This window comes from Gossypium arboreum, chromosome 5 (genome assembly GCF_025698485.1).
Source record: "Gossypium arboreum isolate Shixiya-1 chromosome 5, ASM2569848v2, whole genome shotgun sequence".
Taxonomy (NCBI): Eukaryota; Viridiplantae; Streptophyta; class Magnoliopsida; order Malvales; family Malvaceae; genus Gossypium; species Gossypium arboreum.
Window position 1 is genome coordinate 60922724 of NC_069074.1, and position 16894 is coordinate 60939617.

Genomic DNA, 16894 nt, shown 5'->3' on the forward strand with positions numbered 1-16894 from the left:
AAAAGGATTTATCCCGGACGGGGAATCTGTTGATCTCAAATATAAAAAGGATCTAGCCTGAACGGGTGTTTCTTGAGTGGTCGAACCTCCCGAAGAATTTGTGTGTATTGTGGATTTAGCCCGGACGGGTAATCCGATTAGGGTCTAAATTTAGCCTAGACTGGTGATTCAGATTCGAGCTCATTAAGGGTGTTTGTGACTATAAGGGATTTATCCTAGACTGGTAATCTCGACTTCACCTTATGAGTTTATGATGCGGGGGATTCAGCCTGGACTGGTATTCCCGTCGCAAAATGTAAGATTCGCGGGAGTACATACTCGAAATGATCATTCTTATGACTTGACAGATAAGGGATAATCCATCGAGATTTCCTAGAAACTCAACGGGATTAATATGATGTATATAAATGAAATGATGAATGATGAGCTCATCTAAGACAAATTACATGGTGCATTATTATTGTGACAACTTGTTGATTGAATGCATGTGATAGGGAAACTATTTCATTCTTGTTGGTTTATTTTCTTGATATGGTTGTCTGCTAATTAATCGGTAAGTTTACTTTCCAGTTATTCGGGCTTACTAAGCATGTAAATGCTTACCCCTCTCTTTTCCCTATCTTACAGAGCTCGAGGGCTCGTAAAGATTGGAAGACGGTTGGACAGTCAACATACTATCAACTAGTCTAGCTTTGGTATATAGGCACATTTATTTTGTTCAATGGCATGTATAGGGCTCTTGGTTTATTTTGTTAGATATGTCATTTGATTAGCCATAATGAAGACATGTAAAAATATACACATCTATTTGTATATGGCCATAGGAATCATCTCATTTTAAAGTAGACTATGACCTACAAATCTATGCATGTTTATGTTTACATGGGATGGATTGACTATAATTGGCAATGAGTTATAAGAATGAGTCAATCTTAAATGTGTCAATGAGACATGGAAACCCTTAATACAAAAAGGGAATTAACCTAGCATGTATAAAACAGATGATATGAGGTTTACATGCAATGAGGTTTATCAAGGTTATATGTAAGTGTATAATCTGGCCTTATTATGTATTAAGATAACCTATAAGTTTGATTGGTTGATAAAGGGTGACCAAAGGCTTGGAAAATAACCCTACAAGGTCCACACGGGTAGACACACGGGTGTGTGTCTAGGCTGTGTGTGACACACGGATCACCCCCATAGGTGTGTGGTATCGCCGTACGTCCCCTGCACCTAAAATTTTAAGTTAGTTTCGAGAACGGGCTAGACACACGAGCGTGTGTCTTGGCCGTATGCCCCTAAATGCATGCTGTCGTCATAAACAGAGAGTTACACGGGCTGAGGACACGGACGTGTCCCAAGCTACACAGGCGTGTGTGACCACATGGCCCCACCCACACGGCGTGTGACTCACTAAAGCAAGAGAATTTATTAAGTTGGCCAAAGTTTATTGAATGTTCTTGGTTTTGTCCCGAATCGCCCTGATGTATGTTTTAGGCCTCGAAGGCCTGTATAAGGGACGGTACGCATGTGTTTGAATAGTTTTAATGTTGGGTGAAATTTAGTGGCCCAATTTTCTATGTTGGTGAATGTTTAAGTCTGGTAACGCCTCGAACCCTGTCCCGGCGTTGGATATGGGTGAGGGGTGTTACATGGTCTAAGCTGATTGGATGCTCCACAAGCCAGTTCAATCCCAGTATCAAATCAAACTCCCCGAATGGTAACTCCATTAGATTAGATGGAAGCATAACATCTTGTATCTCCGGCGGACACTTCTTATAAATCTTATTTAACTTGTATCGACTGACCCAGTGAACTAATTATAGAAACCTCAACAGAAATATTCTCAACAGGAATTCCTAGATTTATAGAAATAATACTAGCTATATATGAGTGAGTTGAGCCAATATCTATCAATGCAAAATATGGAATAGAATTGAGATAAAATGTACCAGTTATAACGTTAACGATGTTCCTATCCTCACATCTCCTTGCCACATATACCAAAGCAGGTTGCCTAGCCTCAGTCTGGATAGTACCTCTATATGGTGCTCTATGTCTTCTACTCATACTATTACCGCTTCAGCCTGCCTACGGCCCCTAGGTAGCTGCTGAACTACCCTCTGAGGTTGAACCAAACCTAGAGTTGGAGCTTGCATCTAATCAGAATAGAGTGGACAATCCTTATTACGGCGCTCTAAAGACCCACGTCATAGAAAAGCTTCCGATCTCCTCCAACACTCAATCAGATGGCACCTACCATAATCCCCACACAAGAAGTAACAACCAGTGCCTCAATTCGTAGAGGCCTATAAAACTTGGCTCATTTCTTAGGCCAATAAAAAAAGTTAGAAGGACCCGAATCCCTCTTATTTTTATTTTAGCCCGTCTTTTTCTCTCTCTTTTCATGCTCCATGCGCTTAATATCTTGGTGATATTAGCCTTCTCCACCAAAGTTTCGAAGACTCATTCCCCCTATAAAGCCAACAATACATTTATATCATATCTCAACACCTCCTCAAATTAAATGCTCTTATCCTAGATAGTCGCTACTAAACCACGAGTATATTGGCTTAACTTAAAAAATTTGTCCTCATACTCGTCCACAGTCCTATCTCCCTGAGTTAGCCCCTAAAACTCGCATCTACAAGCCTCTACATAATTCACCCCCACGTACTTATTTTGGAAGGAATTTCAGAAATAATCCCAAGTTATCCACTTGGGCTGAGTACCCTCATCAACGGTGAGCCAGCACTAATAGGCTTCATTGTGAAGTAAGGACATTGCACTATTTAGTTTCAGCTTAGGAGTGCAGTCTAAGCCATTCATAATCCTTTCCATAGCAACTGATCAATACTCAATCATAGTCGGGGTGACCCAGTGATGCCCCTAATGGATCAAATTTGTGTAGTGATCAACCCTTGGCTCTCTGAATCAGAATGGGTCCCAGCGACCCTCTCAAGAACTCTTAACATGACTTGGGACAATGCGTCTCCCCAGCCATTTGAATCTAATACCCTGTCTCAAAGTAGGTGTACCGATAGTCTTGCTTGTATCTAGATTGGAGTACTGCCCATCGAGGATGGCTCAGCTTGAGCACCTCTTCAGCGACCACTGCGTCCACAGTTACCTTGTCCACGAGTTCCACACGTACTCATTGTAAATTATATACATTTTCAAAATTTTATGTATCAGTTTTGGAGTTTGTTATCAAATATTTTATGTCTGGAATTTTATCAGAAGATTTTACATAGTTGTTATTGTCTTTAACTACAACAGAGTAATTCTAATATCATGGTGTTTTTCTAAAAAAAAATTTAGCAAAGGTAGAAATACTTACAGGATCGGCGTCAGAGACTCAGTATTCTTTAAACCTATTTTCATTTTTAATCAGAAATAATATTTTGTTAAAAAAAACTTGTCACAATAATTTGAACCCAAAAATCACAGCTTGAATTTTGAACCTAGGCTCTAATACTACCAAATGTAACACCCAAACCTGGCCTAGATGTTACGGCTAGATCTAGAGAAGTTACCTTGATTCGCTTTGAAAATTCAAAAATCTTTTAGGCTTGTAGAAAAAACATAAGTTTTTGATAAAAACAATTCTGGTTTATCTTAAATGAAAACATCTTCCTTACTTAATTTGTTATTCTTGTCGATTAAATTATATTTATAAAACGCTTATGTTTGCAGCGAAAGTCTTAGTTAAATTTAGTTTCGAAAACAGAGTTTGAATTTTTGAAAATCTAACTTTTTGCTGATAGTGTAGTTATGATTTTAAAACGATTAAGCAGTTTAAAATAGAAAATAAAAGTCCAAAACAAAAACAACCTCGAATGTCTGAAACAGTCCAACAATACCATAATAGTATAAACCAGATTTTTGAATAGCACAAATTAAAAGTTTTTAACCGAGCTCCCATTGCACCGACCCGTCTTTTGCCTGGGGGTCAACTAAAAGTAAATAGACAGAGGTGAACTTTTGAGCTCAGTGTGTTACTTATAATAATAAAAACAACAGATACAATTTCAGACTTGATTTCAAAGACCAATCAGACATACTTCATGAACAGTAACAGAATCAATACATATCTTATACAGATTAAAATCCTACCCCTATCCACTACAAACCATCTCCAACATCCCTGCACACCATTTAGGGTATTAAATATCCATCCAGCGTTACACATCGTTAAGTGACTTTATGTTACTTTTCAGAATATTTGCAGCCTAGCTGCCAGATCATTAGGCGATTATCCGCCAGAAACAGATATATATATGTACCTGAGCCACCAATATAGCAAATAAATTAAACTACCCATATTTCCTCCATAATCATAACTCTCACCCCAATGCACATGCAAAACAAAACAGATATGTGTATGGCATACATGCTTTTCACAACAGAATCAGATAATATTAGCATATAATAGATTATGCTATCACAAACAACATATTATTCATGCACACATAAATCTTATTTAACTCTAATAGAGTATTAGAAATCATAATTCATAGACTAGTTTGTACCATATAGACCCTACGAAAGGGCTATATTTGATTCCTACAACAAACACAGCCTTAGGGAAAAAATTCATAATCTAGGCCCACACGCTCGTATGACTTGCACGGCCTACTTGGCCGGCTCGTGTCACCCACATGGTTTGACACACGGTCTCACACATGCCCTATGGCTCACACGACCTAATTGGTCTAGATCGCATGGCGTCGACAGTCCCAATTTTGACTTTCAGACATTCATTGATTTCTTGAGTTTTTGTTACACACCTGATATAATTTTGATGTGGGACCAACCACAATATTTCGAAAACCTAAAAACGTCAATTAAATCATCAATTGAAAATGATATCCCATACCCGATTCTCTAATCACTATTAGCAACAACAAGTTTTAACAAAGAAATTTGACCTTAAACCACAAATCGAATCCTTACCCTTAAGCAAACAGCAACTTACCAACAATTCTAGGTCGTCGAAGGATTAAATGCCTTGTCAACTTCACCTAGAAGCTCAAACAATTAATAATGAAATTCATATACCAATAAAACAACACTCATGCATGAGGAATAACCAAAGTTAAACAACAAAAACTAATTACTCACGCCAAGACTAACCACGAACAAAACCCTTTTTCAAAAATTGCTCTATTGATCAGAACAAGATTGGTAAAATAACAATGACCACAAATATGAATAGAACAGGAAAGAAACAACAAGAAAATGAGAAAGAAAAGAAAGAAAAGGGAAAGAAGATGAAACTAACATGAGAACAAAGCAAAAAGAAAAGAAACGACTAGAAGTGGGAAGGAACAAAAAAGAACGTGAGAGAAAAAAATGTAAAAGAAATGGGAGCAAATTTGGGGAAATAATAAAATAAAAATCTTTTAATTAATCCTCCTTTTTTAACTATCCTATTTAAAATAAATAAATAAAATATTCATTATAACTATTCGGATTTTCAAGAGTTAGAGCTTAATCTAAACTTATTCACATGGACGGCTCAAAGCATGAAAATAAAAATATTTACACTTGCTCGTGCAGGAACTTGAACCAAAGGGTAAGTTGAAGCCTTACCACTGAACTAATTAGCTTATTTTTATCATAGGTTGAGTGAAAATAATACTTAAGCCTAACGAAGAGATAGGGATAGGAACAAAAATAACAAAATTTTCCAAGAATGAGATTTGAACCCATGACCTCAAACACACAATCAAAGCCTTAACCACTGAAGCAGATACGTAATTATAACAAAATTTAACAAATCAAAAATTCAAATTTTTAGGGCGCTACAGCTAAAAAATAATTGAACTGTAACATAAGTTGTCAATATTGTTATTCTACCAGAAAATAGTCAAAGTTTATTTCTAAGTATAAATTCTATATTTTGGGAATAACAATTCCACCGGTTTCTATTGAGAAAGAGTTTTACTTTCCTACTAAAAGTCGGTCTAAAAATACACAAGTTATACACAACTTCAAGATATTATTATTTTGCTTGAAAATAGTGAGAATTTATTTTCTAACTATAAATTTTATTTCCTGGGAATAACAATTCTATAGGTTTTTATTAAGAGAGAATTACTTTCCTACTAAAAGAAATAAACTGTTTCTGATTTTGTGTTTTATTCGTGATTATTGGAACCCACACTCAAAAGCGATTTATGGTACGAGAATAGCGATGAAGGCTGTTCAGTTGAAAGTTAAGAATGTCAAGGATCCATCTCGCATAAAGCATAGATACTTTCGAGAAAAGTTTCTTGATATAAATATCACAAACTGACACGACTTTCAAAAAAAATAATTTTCTATTATGACAGAAAACTATTTTTAAATCAATTTTTTTCCAATGATTGGTATCAGGTTAGGTTGTGCCATGTTTATAGCATAAATTGATACAAAAATTTTTACTCTTTATCATATTTGGTTAATTTTTAAAAAGATGTGACATTCTTAAAATTATTAGCATGTTTTGGGTTATGTATGTGAATGAATGTATTATATTACTTTTATTATTTATACGATAAAGTAATTTTGCCAACATTGTGATTCTTAGAAATTAAAGTGGTTGTAATTCTATGTTTTAATAATTTTTGAGATATGTAATAAGACCGTGGACTGTTATTTCCACGTAGGTTTTATTTATTTATTTTATAATGATTCAAGTGAGTCAAAAGCAGACATAAATTTTATGGAACAGAAAGTTTTTAGCAAATCTCGTAAAACTGAAACGCATCCAGGACTGATCGAGATGTTGCAAACCAACCCAGGCAATCAATAAAAGATCAATGCTGGTTAAGTGGTGGAGGTTGTTGGTAGTTCAATGATGGTGGCCAACGAAAATGGCTGAGGGTGGTGGCTAGTAATGACTGACGATGGTCGATGGTGGTGGTCTAATAGTGGTCGACGACCCAGCGGTGGCAAAAATGGTGGCCCAATAATGATAACTGTGGTGGCCACAAAATTATGTGGTGGTGACATCGATTCGGAAGTATATCCCTTCGGTGTGTTTCAGTCATTTGGATATCTATCGCTAAAAAGACCCAATGTATGATTTGGGGTAATAATTGTAATTTTTATTATCTATTTTTCTAGGGTGGAATCATAGAAACTTTGGTTGGTCAAGAGTCTTTTTAATTTTTTGTTTTTCTATAATAACATGATGATATTTAAATTGACTGCAAAATATATCCATGCATATGTATGATAAGCATGTTATATAGTTTAGGAAAAGAATGCTACATGTACTTTTCATTCATTCATTAATCATTCATGATTGAAACCGAAAATAAAAATATTGTATGTTTTTAAAATATTGAGTAAAAGAATGTCCCTAACCCATGTAACTCTCTGACTTGCAAAACATTAAGGTGCAATTTTCGCACGGCCAAGATATACGCTCTTGTTCTAGGTCGTGTAGCACACACGGCTGAGACAAATGCTTGTATCTCTGCCCGTGTGCTCAATTCTGAGCATTCTGCTTCTCAAATTTTAGGTGCAGGGGATACACAACTAAACCACATGCCCATATACCAGGCCGTGTGTCTACCCGAGTGGATGAAAATAGGCCACTTCAAGGCCATTTTTTCTCACCTTTTTCAAAATTTACCTGTATATAACATTTATACGCACTAATATATCCCAACCAAACAACCAATTCAGGTCAAATATCAAGTTTTAAACATAATATGTCAACACACTACTCATTTGTATAAACTTACTTTGTAATTTCCATTCATTAACTATTAATAGATACTATTAAATATATGCACATAGACTAACATACATGTATATAAGCTTTTCATAACCATCGTACAAGATTACTTTCTTTTCACTCCATCCTATACATGCCATATAAACCATAAGGTACTTTGTAAAATCTACTAGAGAAAATCTGGTAGTGTGGCCCAATGTGTTAATCCGATCCTCCGAACTCTTATTAAACTACACAGAACATTAAACACACAGTAGTAAGCTTATGAAATCTTAGTAAGTTCATAGGCTTCAAAATAAATCTTACCGAATAGATATTAAAAAAAAAATTAAACAGAGCTTTTCATTAATATTCCCTGTCAATCACAATCTTAAACGTTGAATTTATTTGTTTGAGCACAATATCATAACTGATTAAACTTTCACTTTCATTCATATAACACTTACCAACACTTGTCAAATTATAGAACGTCTTATGAATTTGAGTACATCGTTTGTTCAATGCCCTAGTCCAACTATGATCTTTCACTAATATTGTCATGGCCCTACCATATTCTTTCACTCATGATGCCATAACCCGGTTATGGTCTTATACATGAACACTTACTGCTATGGTTCAACCATGGTCTTACGTACACTGTGTCATAATTCAATTACGGACTTTTCACTGAAATGCCATAGCCCAACTATGGTCTTACATTCCACACTTTTCCATGGTTATACCATGATTTTACCTGTCAATTCATCACTTGTCACTAAACGATTGTACTCAATCCAGCGTTCTACTCAATTTGAACATTCAATTCACTATTCATATTCTTTCAACAATCATAATTCAATGACAACATATAAAATAATAAATTATATCATTTCTAAATTAACATATAATCGAAAAGTTCAACCTTATGAACTTACTTGGGCCAATTTTTAGAAGTTGTAGGGAATCAGGGACTAATTGGCAATTTTCTCTTTTCCATACTTATCTTCTAATTCTTGATCTATAATGTAAAATTTTCCATTCATTAGCATCTAAATTAATTACAATTCACTTCACAATTTATGCCCTTTAATTTTTGAAATTACACTTTTACCCCAAATTTTACAATTTTTACAATTTAGTCCCTAATCAATTAACCCATCAATTGAGTTCATTTTTCTCAATTAACACTTTATTCTATCATTCTAAACTACTATATACCCTTTAGTATTCATATTTCAACATCAAACCCTAATTCTAAACTTTTTCATAATTAGGTCCTAAAAATCAATTTCTATTAAAATTACTTAATAAATTCATCATATAATGAATTTAAAGCTTCAAATCCATGCTAATTTATCATAAAAATACAGCGCTCATCCATGAAAACTTTCAATATCACCCATAGAATCAAAAACTAATGAATTCAATAGGTGGACCTAATTGTAAAAGTAACAAAACATAAAAATTACAAAGAAAAAGTAAGAATTGAACTCACATGGTGCAAAAATATGAAAAAACAGCTTAAGAATTGAACTCACATGGTGCAAAAATATGAAAAAACAGCTTAGGAGGTCTTCTATGGTGTTTTTATCTAAAGAAAAATGATGAAATCTCTATTTGTCAATTAAATCCTTTTTAACTAATAAATTTTAGGCTATTTCCAATTTTGCCCCTTGTTCACATTGTTTTCTTACTTATTTCATGCCCCAAACCATCCAGCCCATTTAATTTGGGTCTAATTGCCTTTTAAATCCTTCCTTATTAGACATTTAAGCTATTTAATCACTGTAACAAGTTTTGCACCTTTTACAATTTAGTCCTTTTTAATTAATTAGCTATCAAAACGTTAAAATTTTCTAACGAAACTTTAATAATAACTCAATAACACTCCATAAATATTTATAAAAATATTTATGGCTCAATTAATGAATTTGAGATCTCGATACCTCGTTTTTGACTCATTTGATTAATAAATTCTTTTAATTCATAAAATTCACTAATTTAAGAATATTTCTAATGTCACACTTGACTCATAAATATTAATTTACTAAATTTTCAAACTTACTTGTCGGATTTAGTGATCTCGAATCACTGTTTCCGACACCACTTAAATTAGACTGTTATATTGAGGAAGAAAAATATTCCTTTGGTTAAGGTTTTGTGGCAAAATCACGGGACTGAAGAAGCCACTTGGGAATCTGAAGATTCAATTCTACAACAATATTAGTATCTGTTTGAGCCAGGTAAATTTCGAAGCAGAAATTTCTATTAGGGGGAGAGAATTGTAACGCCCTAAAATTTTAAGGTTTGATTGTTGGATTCCATCATAATTGAGTCTCTATATCTGTGGTTTTGTGTTCTATTTATGTGATTGAGGTCAGGAGTACGAGTTGCATCTTTAAGAATTTTGTTATTTTAATTTAAGGTAACTGTTATCCTTGAATGACACATTTAAGTTTAATTCAGTATAAATCTGTGTCAAGAATGAGCCTTTTGGTTTAATGGCTAAGCATCTGTCCACTCTCTGATCATGTGTTCAAGTCTCAGCGTTAGTGTTATTAATTTTTTGTTAAATACTAGAATTGTGCTGGTAGTCAGTTAACAATTAAAGTTACATTAATTCCCTTTCCCTTCCCCTTTCTTTCTTTCTTTTTACTCATTTGGATTTTCCTTTTCGATTACGTTTGACAAGTGAGTATTGGAATAATTAAGACTCTTAAGTTGTTTGGAGTATTGTTAGAAGATTTCTATGTAAGTTTTGTCAGAAAACCTTATGTCTCTGTGAAGTTTCATTAGTTTTCGTTTTTGTTTTTAAATTGAGAATTTTCTGACTGTTTTGCATAAACTCTCTGATAATTGGTCGTTAATATGTTCCTTAGGGGGAATACGGAGGGAAATGGTCCTTCACGTGCTATTTTGAATTAGTGCTGTCGAATTGTCGATAAGCGTTCATCGTTGAAAGTTTAACGTCGAGGTTTCAACATTTTTGCTTGAGTGTTAATGTATATGATGATTCGTTGTTTTAGTTGTTTGATTGGTTGTTGAATGGTTAAATTAGGTTCCACGATTTCTCCATGTTGTTTCTATTTCAAAATCTCTTCAGGCGCATACTGAAAACATTAAATTCTGTGAATTTCAAATGCAAAAAAATGTGGCTGTTGACGCCACACGGCTAGGCACATGGGCGTGTGCCCAAGCAGTGTGGTTGGCCATGTAACTCACTGTTCATCGATTTGAAGCCACACGGACGTGTGTCCAAGCTGTGTGTGACCATGTTAGTGTAAGGTTCACACGGGAAAAGGACACAAACATGTGTCTAGGCCATGTAACTCACTATTTGTGACTTAGGACCACAAGGCCAAGGACATAGACATGTGCCTAGGCCGTGTGAGGCACACAGGCAAAGACACGGGTGTGTGTCCAAACCGTGTAACTCACTATTTACTTTTTAGAACCACACGAGCAGAGGACATAGGCGTGTTCCCAGGCCGTGTGAGTCACACGAGCAAGGACATAGGCGTGTGTCTAGACCGTCTGAGCCACACGGGTAAGGACATGGGCGCGTGTCCAAGCCATGTGGCATATAAATAGGGTCCAAATCTTATTTTTGAGGCCGTGAGGGTTGTTCAACATTAACACAAACCTCCCCAATATATGAATGATCTAAATTTGATTGTATGAGAACTCTCTAATACTCTATGATTGACATATGGATAACTTAACTATATGTGTACTGTAATGACTATTTCTAACAGTGAACATATTATCTATTGCGAAATGAATATGAATAACTGAACACATGTTGTGGATACTTACACTCTGCATTTGCATGGGATGGGATATTGTGAAGAAGGAAGTAATCTATTTTAAATTAGTAGCTAAGCCACGATGTGTATAAACATGAATCTGGTGCTTTGTCACATTCTTGATCTAGCAGCTAAGTTACGTCTCTATAAACGTGTCAGATAGACATTTTATGGTGTGTAGGGTTGGTTGGGCATTTAATGCCATTAATAGTATGTTGGGATGGCCGAATATTGTGTGTAGCGAATGGGGGTAGGAATATCTGCATATGAATCTGATTTGTTCTATAAATGAAACTAAAATTTCTTCTACTTATGTAATTGATTTATTCCATATTCGAACTAAAATTGCTATTTTCACTTAACCAAATCTTGAGATTCCGGATTTATTTTATAAATGTGTTTCAATTGAATGAACATCTTTTACAAACTGATTTCACAACTCATTTTGTTACTGATTGATTTCAAGTGGTTCTTAAACTTGAACGTGTCGGCGCTGTGGGAGCTCAGTCAAGCTTTTATCTTTCCTTTAAATACTACTATTAGGAATTTCGATATTATATGATAGTATGATGTTCGAGAAGATTCTATACTTAGTTAATTGTTGTGTTTGATATCATGAGTTGAATGATTTATTATGACTAAGTTATAAATATGGTATTTTTAATATCGATGGTATAACTCTCTGGACTTGGTCTGGTTGTCTAGGCCGAGTTTACGGTGTTAAATGTGCCCTTATTTGTACTTTGCTACCCCTGATTGCACATACGTGCTCTTATTCGTACCTTGATACCCCTAACACACATTCGTACTCTGAATGCACTTCAGTGCTTCAGTATGGCAACATTGATGCCCCTAAAAATAGAGTATTAATCTATTGAATAATTTGAGTGCAATTAGTTTAAAGTTACTAAGCTATGTAAGCTTACGGTATTCTTTTATGCTGTTTTGTAGACAATCATTATTGACCGTTTGAAAGGATCAACCACAAAACTCACATTATCACATCTATCTTAGTAGCTTTTGCATCTTACTTTGGGTAGTGGCATGTATATAAGTCTTGTTGAAAGAATGTTGGTGTCAATAACTATGGATGATAGTAGGCTAAATAAATCTTTTGAATGTGTCATGTAATGTTGAAATAAGATATCTATATATATACATATTGATGAATATCATGGTGTGTATTTGGATTAGAAATGTTTAAATGTGTGGTTAATACGGTTGAGTTAGATATGGTTGTTTTTATGAAAGAAAATCTTGGATAGAGTGTGGTATTGAATTGCTTATAAATTGAGGTGCATTGAATGGCATATTGGTTAGAATTTATATGTTGTTATTTGGTATATGGGTGAGTGTTTAAGGCGTGTTTTGAGTCATTGAATGAATGAGCAAATGAAGTGTCTTATTGGGCAAGAACGAGTGATGATATGATTTGTTGTAGGGCTAAATTTTGGTACACACGGCTTGGGGCACGAGCTACACACGGTAGTCTGCCTCACACGGCCTGACCACACGATCGTGTGTATTTATAAAAATAAGTGTAGGTTCACATGATTTGGAACACGGGTTGAGACACGGCCATGTGTCTCAAGTCCGTGAGTTGCACAAGCTAGCACACGGCCTACGACACGGCCATGTGAGCCAAGTCAGTGGGTTTCACTGGCTAGCACATAGCTTACGACACGGCTGTGTGAGTCAAGTCAGTAAGTTACACGGTCTATGAGACAGACTGGTACACTGCTGTGTGTCCCTAATTCGAATGCTCACATGATCTGAGCTGTGTCACATGGCTATGTGACCCCTATTTTCTAAATTTTCCAAGTTTTTCCTAAATTTTATGTTTTGATTCAATTTAATCCCTGATTACTTCCAAATAAATTTTAAGACATTTACAAACACCTCGAACTCGACACCCACAAATGTTAAAATATCCCCAAAATACATATTTTAAAAAATAACCCCTGTATGCAAATTAATAAAATATAAAAAATCTATAAACTATATATAAAAGGGCCTTCCTTACATGTGTTTTGCTTCGTACCTTTGTTTTTTCACTATAAGATTATGGTAATTTTTAGTTTTGATCCCTCCGTTATTATCAGATTTGGGATTGAATCTTTTCATTTTATTTTGATATAATTTTGACATCTACTTTTACAATGACATTAGTTCATTCAAATAGTTACTATCTTCAACTATTTTGGTTAAAATGTTGACATAAATTATTTTTAAAAACTCATTTCTAACACAAAAAGGGTCTAGACAAGATAAGTGAAATTGTATAGTAATGGTCAATTTTCAATTATGGTCTTTATATTACACTCATAATTTAATCTATATACTTTAACTTTTTATATAATTTGGTATCTCAACTTTTATAATGTTAGGTTTTTCTTACAAGACACACGTATAAGTCCTTTTGTTTTTCTACATTATAAGATAGTGGTTAAATTTAACTTTTGATCCCTTTTTTTTAATATTGTACATCAAAGGTCAAATTTCAATTTTGGTCCCTATACTACGCTAAAATTTGAGATTTAACATTTTAACTTTTGACATAATTTGTTACCTCAACCTTTACAATGTTATTAGTTAGTCTAAATATTTTATTCTAATTAAAATGCTTACATAAATTTTAAGAATTATTAGCATTATTGAAATCTTTGTTAAATATAGGTCTATTACAATATCATTTTTGTCAAATGGCTTCTAAGTGTTTTCCTCTTAAAAAATAAAATAAAATGTTGTGCTAACTAATTTAATAAAAGAATTTAAATGATAACAACTAAACCTAAATTTTTAACTTAAAAATAGAATGATTAAATTCTTTAAAATAAAATATGAGAATTAAATTCTAAATATATAAAAAATATCTTTAATTTTTATTTTAAAATTTAGAAAAAAATTGACTCATGCGAATCCTAGGTGGAATCATACTAATTATAATATAAAAACAAAATTCCGATATAAATAAAAATTAATAAAATTGCGATCTATAATAGGTAAAAATATAAAAGAAAGAAAGAAAGAAAGTGTAATAAAAAAAATGCGAATTAAATATAAGTGTACCTACAAAGTACTCCTAGGCCTACCTGTACACTCCTCTTTCTCTCTCATCATTAGCATTTTATTCTCTGTTTCCACGTCTTCCTCTTGTTTATATATTCCCCTCACTCTGCCTTCTTACCTCCTACATACATTTCCTCTATTTTCCATACAAACGAACACACAATTTCAGATCAAAATCTAACCACGAAAATACCCTTCCAAAATGAAGCGATTCATCCGCCGTCTCTCCCGCGTCGCTGACGCTTCCTCCCATTACTGCCTTCTCCGTTCCGACTCCACCGCTCGACATCGCACTACCTCCACCCTCCGACCCGAACCGTTCCGCGTCGCCGTCTCTTTGTTGAAAAAGCAAGCACGCCGGTCGGTCCCCGAGGGTCACGTGCCCATTTACGTAGGGGAAGAGATGGAGCTGTTCTTTGTGAACGCCGAGTTGCTGAACCACCCGGTTTTCACTGCATTGCTTAACAAGTCGGCTCAGGAGTATGGGTACGAGCAAAAAGGGGTGCTTCATATACCGTGTCACGTACTGGTTTTTGAGCGCGTTATGGAAGCCTTGAGACTCGGGGTTGATTCACGTGACCTCAAGGATCTCCTTGCTTTGTTCTCCGACGACTGTTTTTTGGGTTACTAGGAGGAAGCAAAAATCAACAGAAAGAAGTCCTTTTTCTTTTCTTTTTTTTTTTTGTAAATACAGAAGGGAGACATGAGAAAATTTGAGATTCTGACAGATGTCATTCATGTGTAAAGCGGTTTTAAAGTGCTGCAATTTTTCTGTTTGGTTTGAAGGAAACTGAAAAGGGAAAGATTAAAAAAAATACAACCAAGCCATTATTTTGTCTTTTAACTGGCTAATTTTAAACCAAATTCGGTTCTTTATGAGTTTTTTTCTAACGGTTCTTTTTCGGAGTTCAATTGCATGAATTTCAGGTGTCAAAAGTAGATAAATTTTAGTAATCTACAATATAAAATATACCTTTTCTGATTCGTTCTAATTGTATTTTCCTGACATCCAAACAAGGGCGCTGAAATATAGAGAGTGGGAGTGTGCGGTGAGGCAGATCTGTGATTGGACGAACATTCGGTGGTTGTTTTCTTCTCCGACGTAATAGGTTGGTGATGTTAGCGGTATTTCGGCTTATGAAAGAGATTTGGGATTGGAATCATTAATGACGTTGTTTGAGCCTTGGGGGGGCCAATGGGATGCTGCTAATGACTATAATATTCTTCAATTGATATTTTATTTATTTTTAAATTATAAAAATATTTTATACATTCAATTTTAATATTTTAAAAATATGGATTAAACAGTAATTAGGGTATAATAAAAGTGATTAATCATAAATTTATTTTTAATATTTATTCATTTTGACTTTTAATTTTAATCAATTTATTTTATTTTGATTTTGTAATTAATGATATTGGCATGACTATTCTCATAGGAATATTTAAAATTCAATAAATTTCAAAAGAAAGTTGAAAAATCTTTTTAAAAAAATTATACATATTAATTAATAATGAAGTACACATAAATTATCATATAAATTATCATCTCAACACCACTAAAATTTTATAATATTTAAAAGATGCAATGCATTTTTGAGTAAGGATCCAATTGCTGAAGTAGTCACAAAAGTTCACAGAGACATATAGATTTCTTTGAAAAAAATCAATTACTAAATAGGGGTATAAAACTAGTTATACGAATATTTGCATTAAGAAGCATAGAGAGAGTGAAAGTGAGTGAGAACTTGATCCTCTGGCAAGGAGATATCCTGACCAAACAACGTTCAAATGAAGGTCAGATTCAGTGTAATTTAGGCAGCAAAAATATCTTATACTAAAAGTTAAATTATATTTTATCTTTTTTATTAAAAAAATTGAATAAATTAATTTATGTACATTTGCTCTAAGAATAAATCGGTCCTTCTATTAAAAAATCTATATGTAACTGTCTAATTATTCCTTTAGACACACCAGTTTTGAATAGTAGAAATAGATAAAAATTTTAAGTGAAATGATTAGTTTACTCATTAATTTAATGTATATGGACTAATTTATTTATATTTTTTAATAGAGAAGACAAAATACAATCTAACTTTTAATATAAAGGTCATTATAGTACTTTCATTATCCTTGATTTATATAAAATTTAAAAATTAAGAAATCTATCTAAAAATATAAATAATAGTGAGAATAGGATTGGTATTATTTTCATCAAACGGGATAGATGAGATGCAACATCCTTATTGATTCTTGATTCCGACACCCTAATATAGTTTGTATGATAGCAGACAAGATTACCAAA

General features: G+C 33.8%; 1 protein-coding gene across 1 annotated transcript; it reads left to right on the forward strand.

The window, feature by feature from the left end:
* Positions 1–14601: 14601 nt before the first annotated feature.
* Positions 14602–15433, forward strand: LOC108452271 (auxin-responsive protein SAUR71-like). The gene has a single exon (XM_017750044.2). The coding sequence runs from the start codon at positions 14792–14794 to the stop codon at positions 15218–15220; it is 429 nt and encodes a 142-aa protein (XP_017605533.1). The 5' UTR covers positions 14602–14791; the 3' UTR covers positions 15221–15433.
* Positions 15434–16894: the final 1461 nt, after the last annotated feature.